Source organism: Ursus maritimus, unplaced genomic scaffold (genome assembly GCF_017311325.1).
Source record: "Ursus maritimus isolate PB19 unplaced genomic scaffold, ASM1731132v1 scaffold_4, whole genome shotgun sequence".
Lineage (NCBI taxonomy): Eukaryota > Metazoa > Chordata > Mammalia > Carnivora > Ursidae > Ursus > Ursus maritimus.
Genome location: NW_024426552.1, coordinates 76,803,858 through 76,809,053, shown reverse-complemented (window position 1 = coordinate 76,809,053; position 5,196 = coordinate 76,803,858). Strand labels below are relative to the sequence as shown.

General features: G+C 52.9%; 1 protein-coding gene across 1 annotated transcript; it reads left to right on the top strand.

The window, feature by feature from the left end:
- The first annotated feature begins 1,054 nt into the window (after positions 1–1,054).
- RTP1 (receptor transporter protein 1) lies at positions 1,055–4,257 on the top strand. Its single transcript, XM_008705177.2, has 2 exons — positions 1,055–1,326; positions 3,002–4,257. The coding sequence occupies exons 1-2, from the start codon at positions 1,055–1,057 to the stop codon at positions 3,519–3,521; spliced, it is 792 nt and encodes a 263-aa protein (XP_008703399.2). The 3' UTR covers positions 3,522–4,257.
- The last annotated feature ends 939 nt before the right edge of the window (positions 4,258–5,196 follow it).

The following is a 5,196-nucleotide window of genomic DNA, read 5'->3' as shown; positions in this document are numbered from 1 at the left end:
AGAAGGAGAGGGAGAGGCAGACTCCCTGCTGAGCAGGGAGTCCCAGGATGAGGGGCTCCATCCCAGGACTCTGTTATGCTCATGACCTGAGCCCAAGGCGGACGCTTAACCGACTGAGCCACCCAGGAGCTCCAAACCTGTATGACTTTCATAGAAGAAAAATAATTTATTAAAAATAGCAGAAGAGGCACCTAGAATAAAGTCTGTTTTCCCCATGGATTCTCCCCTACTCTTCTATAACCAAGTTGAAAATCATCTTTTCTCCTCCTGCCAGGCTGACGCAATGGCTCCCACCTTTGCGCACAGGTGACTGCTCCTGCACAAGGTTGTCAAATTACAGATCCCGTTGCATTCTGGCATACAGATCCCGTTGCATTATTGGATACAGATCCTGTTGCATTATTGGATACATACCCTCTTACAACAGCCCTGCATAGAGCCTGGCACATGGGTATGTTTGAAATGAATGATTTAATGAATGATTATGGGCTCAGTAGCTTGGATTCCGATATGAGCTCTGCCATGTATAAGCTAGATGAGTCCCAGTCTCCTGATCTATACAGGGTCAATAATAATTGTGGGTCAGAGACTTCCAATAGTTTTTGTAAAAGGCTCAGTGCCAGTCACAAATGGGTAGGAGTGCAGAGAGTTTATTATTATTGCTGCATCTATTAACAGGTCCACATCTTCCCATCCCTTATGTCTCTTTGGCTCCCTAAGGCATCGTGGTTACCATAGCAGCCAGATGCTGATGATGTCTCCAGGGACAGCAAGGTGAAGTTGAGCCAGCTCCAGGGTCCTCCCTCTGTGCGCCCTTCACAGGCCAGAGCGAGATGGTCTGAAGCTCAGCCTTTTTTTCAAGCCCCCTACCTATCTCAGGTCACTTAGCCCCAAACCCTGCCTCCACAGCCTCAGTTCAGGGCCCTGAAACACCCCTTTGGAGACTCCCTCCTCCCCACGCTCTGTCTCTTGGCGCCCTGCCTGGTTGCTGTGGAAACAGGTTCCACTGCGGACAAAGGAGGGAGCTGGGTCCTGCTTCCTCCTGGTCCTGCTGATGAGGATTTTTAGACCGTGGAGGCTGCGCTGCCCTGCCCTGCACCTGCCCTCTCTCCCTGCGTTCTCACTCAGGTGGAGCCTGCCCTCCCTCGCCACTGACGAGACCATGTGTAAAAGCGTGACCACAGGTGAATGGAAGAAAGTCTTCTATGAGAAGATGGAGGAGGCCAAGCCGGCCGACAGCTGGGACCTCATCATAGATCCCAACCTCAAGCACAATGTGCTGGCCCCGGGCTGGAAGCAGTACCTGGAATTGCATGCCTCGGGCAGGTGAGTAGCCCCGTAAGTGGGGGCCCTGCAGGCAGCCCTGGGGCACCTTCCAAGAAGGGACAGAGTTATGGAGGACCCAGGTGCTTAGAGTCAGTCTCACTGTTGGGCTGGTGCAGACTGGGAGGCAGAGAAAGAGTCCTGAACTGGGAGGTGGGACACCAGAGTTTGATTCCAGCTCTTCCACTGAACTCCTGTTAACTTTTCCCTCTCGGAGTCATAGCTTCCGCTTCTGACAAAGAGGTGGGATATACTTATTAGTTGTAAACTCTGACATTTTACATCTTTTCAGATTTTAATAATGTAAAATGGTTGAAAACCAAGAGAAGGAGGCTCAAGGTTGCTGGGGGTCGAGTTCTGTGTGCTGGTCCTGGGGCAGTTCAATTTCAATCTGTTGAGTTCAGCCTGACATAATATAAAATACTGAACCCATGAGATGTGCTAGAAACTGGCTCTACTCTTAGCTCCACGGCCCTTGAGCAATTCTGTTTCCTTCTTGGACCTCACTTTCCCCATTTGCAAAAGGAGGGGTTAGTCTAGATCCTTGCCTTGTGGGTCATGGACCAGCAGCAACGGCATCACCTAGAACTTGTTAAAGATACAGAATCTCCAGGCCCATTCTAGACCTATCGAATCAGGACCTACATTTCGACAAGATCTTTCAGTGATTCGGGATGTACAATAATATCTGAGAAGACTTCCCGCACTCTTGTCCGTGGGTCTGCTATGTAAAGAGTTCCTTTTGGGACAGAAGATGGGGAGGCTCTCTGGTGCAGTGTGGGGGTCAGAAGCAAGGCCTTCCTTCCTGCCCTGGTACGGTGCAGTCAATTCAATTCAACATCCATTGGGCACCTGTTTTGTGCTGGGTACTGGCTCTGAATTCTAGCTGCGTGTACATGGATCATTTTCTTATTCTCTGTGCCTGAGAGTAAAACAAAAGGTTAATTAGGTGACTTCGAAGGTCCCTCCAGTTCTGACATTTGCCAATCCCAGTTTTATAGCCCAATCTCAGAGAGGGAAAATAGTCCCCAAAGGATGTAAGTAAAAGACAAGAAAATGAGAACATGAAGTTCCTAACCTGGCTCCTGGAAGGGGTACCAAGAGCTGGACATTTGCTGGCAGGGTCCAGGAGCTTCTCGGAGACCAGGAAGCCTTGTGGCCCCTCCAATCTCGGCCCCTCACTCTGGGCTGAGACTGCCTCCAATTCTAGGCCTTGGGATGCATTAACCCACGCACTGATTTGGAGGCTGTGAAGCAGTGATGGTGTCATTTTGCTCCTGATTTGGGTCAATCTTGTTCACAGTCAGTGTTAACAGGTAAGAATGGGGGATGGATTGTGCATTTCCCAAATGTTCGGGCCAGCGATGCCTGCTGTGAGACTTCAAGGAGGTCTGGGCAGGAAGGGCATTTTGCAGACGAAATAAGCCCAGAGCCAAAGCCCTAAGGGCGTGGCCTGAGGGCACTGGGTAGAGGAAGCTGCGGCCTCTGCAGAGCAGGGGGGAGGTGGATGCCTGGTGCATCTTGACGAGCCCGCTCTGGTCCCAAGGGCACCCTCGAAGGGGCAGCCTGGACAGAAGGCCCGGGAAAGCTAATAACGCCTGTTAACACACTGCCTTTGGGGGGCTGTTTACACCACCTCCACTCCGTCTTTTCCTCTTGCCTCAACCCCTCCCCGCAGGTTCCACTGCTCCTGGTGCTGGCACACCTGGCAGTCGCCGCACGTGGTCATCCTCTTCCACATGTACCTGGACCGCGCCCAGCGGGCGGGCTCGGTGCGCATGCGCGTCTTCAAGCAGCTGTGCTACGAGTGCGGCACGGCGCGGCTGGACGAGTCGAGCATGCTGGAGGAGAACATCGAGAGCCTGGTGGACAACCTCATCACCAGCCTGCGGGAGCAGTGCTACGGGGAGCGCGGCGGCCAGTACCGCATCCACGTGGCCAGCCGCCAGGACACCCGGCGGCACCGCGGCGAGTTCTGCGAGGCCTGCCAGGAGGGCATCGTGCACTGGAAGCCCAGCGAGAAGCTGCTGGAGGAGGAGGCGACCACCTACACCTTCTCTCGGGCGCCCAGCCCCACCAAGCCGCAGGCCGAGGAGGGTTCTGGCTGCAACTTCTGCTCTATCCCCTGGTGCTTGTTTTGGGCCACGGTCTTGCTGCTGGTCATCTACCTGCAGTTCTCCTTCCGCAGCTCTGTCTGATTCCCCCGACCGGCTCAGGGGGCCCAAGGCCTGTGGGGGCCAGCCAGCTGGAGGGAGGGGCAAAGAGCGACCTGGGCTGGGAGTGGGGTTAAATTCTAGTGCTGGTGCCGCCATGGACTCCATGGGGACCCTGGACAAATCACCCATCTTTACCATCTATAAAATTAAGGGTTTGGTCTGGATCGTTGGTTTTTCAAAGCGAAACCCAGGGCCCCAAAGTTCTGCAGAAGTCCCTCAGGGACTTTTGGATTTGGAAGGCAGGGTAAGTGAGTCGGTTTCCCATCCTTGTCATACTGCCAATTCCCAGCTCCTACTTCCTCCTCTTGCCTTAATTGGAAGAGTTCCATCTTCTGGAGTTTCGTTTAAGAGTTGTGGATGAAACTAGGTTCAACTGATTAAAAAAAAAAAAAAAGCTTGAAAATTACAGGACTTGGTGATCTCAAAAGGCCTTTCCACAGTGATGAGCCCATTCTTGCTTTCTTGTGAACCCCCTACCCCTACCCCTCATTAGCTCCCACATCGGGGTCTGCAGCATTAAATTAGCCTGTGCTGGTGTAGAAGCCTCGTCCACAGCTCTGCCTCCATGCACAGAGCACACGTTCCTTTTGAAGAGAGAGAGGTGGAGGCACTAGGCTGTCCCTTTGCTGCTGGGTACACAGGGTCCCTTGCTTCTCTTCCCCAGATTCCCAGCTTCCAGCTTCCCTGCACTCAGGCTGGGTTCTGAGGCCTGCCTGGCTCAGAGATGATGCCTGGCACAGAGTTCCATAGAGCTAGACTTCCCACCCCTTGCATATGAACTGACAGAGAATTTAGGGGAGGTTTAGAAGGTAGAGTGTTAGATGCAAAGCACAAAATCCCTATGAAACAAATATATGATTCTCCATTATAATGAAGAGTCTGCCGAGTTCAGGAACCCAGCCCGCCTGATTCATAGCAGTTCTGAGGGTCACGACACAGGGGCTGGGGACTGGCCTCCTGGGCTCCTTGCTGAAACCCTACTTGAGAGGCTTTCTCACACTGGCCATGCATGGGCCCTCTCACCAGCCATCAGCTGTCCACCTAGAACCACAGGGATGGGGTGTCTTTAGCAAGAGAGGGAGCATTAAAGATGTGAAGTGCTTTGCCCATAGAGAAGTGCATAGATATGTGGGAGAAACTTACATCACGTTAAAATGGCATGCGCTCTGGTTTGGGGTGGGAGGAAAGACTTTCTGATAGCAGGAGTATGGGTCGGGTATGGAGGGAAGCAGAAGGCAGGAGGTGGGATGCCACCCTGCGGTTTCAAGGGTGCTCATTCACCTCACCTCTGTTAATAACTTGGCTCCTCCCTCCTCCCTCCTTCCTCCTCCTCCCTTTTTGACTCCTCCTCTCCTTTTTAATGGAAAGTTCCTACCATCTGTAGTGGTGGAGGGAGGAGGGCCACTTATATAAAGATGGGATACTTTAATAAAGAAGGGATATCTTCAATCAGGCTTAGCGGTCATTAATGTGTGCTTGACATTCACCACAGCGTCCTGCCGCTCCCCTCCCCCCCGTCTCCACTCCCTGTCTCCCCCTTTCTGGGGCTCCCACATAAGGCTTTATCTAGCTCCACTTTCAAGGTCCGGGCCGATCATGTCCATGGCCAGGAAGGCTGCAGGCAGCCCTTGGTCAGTCATCCGGGGACTCAGCCTAA

Bases quoted from the DNA above. Each gene is read 5' to 3' on its own strand.
- RTP1 (XM_008705177.2), top strand. From the start codon at position 1,055: ATGAGGATTTTTAGACCGTGGAGGCTGCGCTGCCCTGCCCTGCACCTG. The intron at 1,327-3,001 runs GTGAGTAGCCCC...CCCTCCCCGCAG, and splicing joins GAATTGCATGCCTCGGGCAG to GTTCCACTGCTCCTGGTGCT.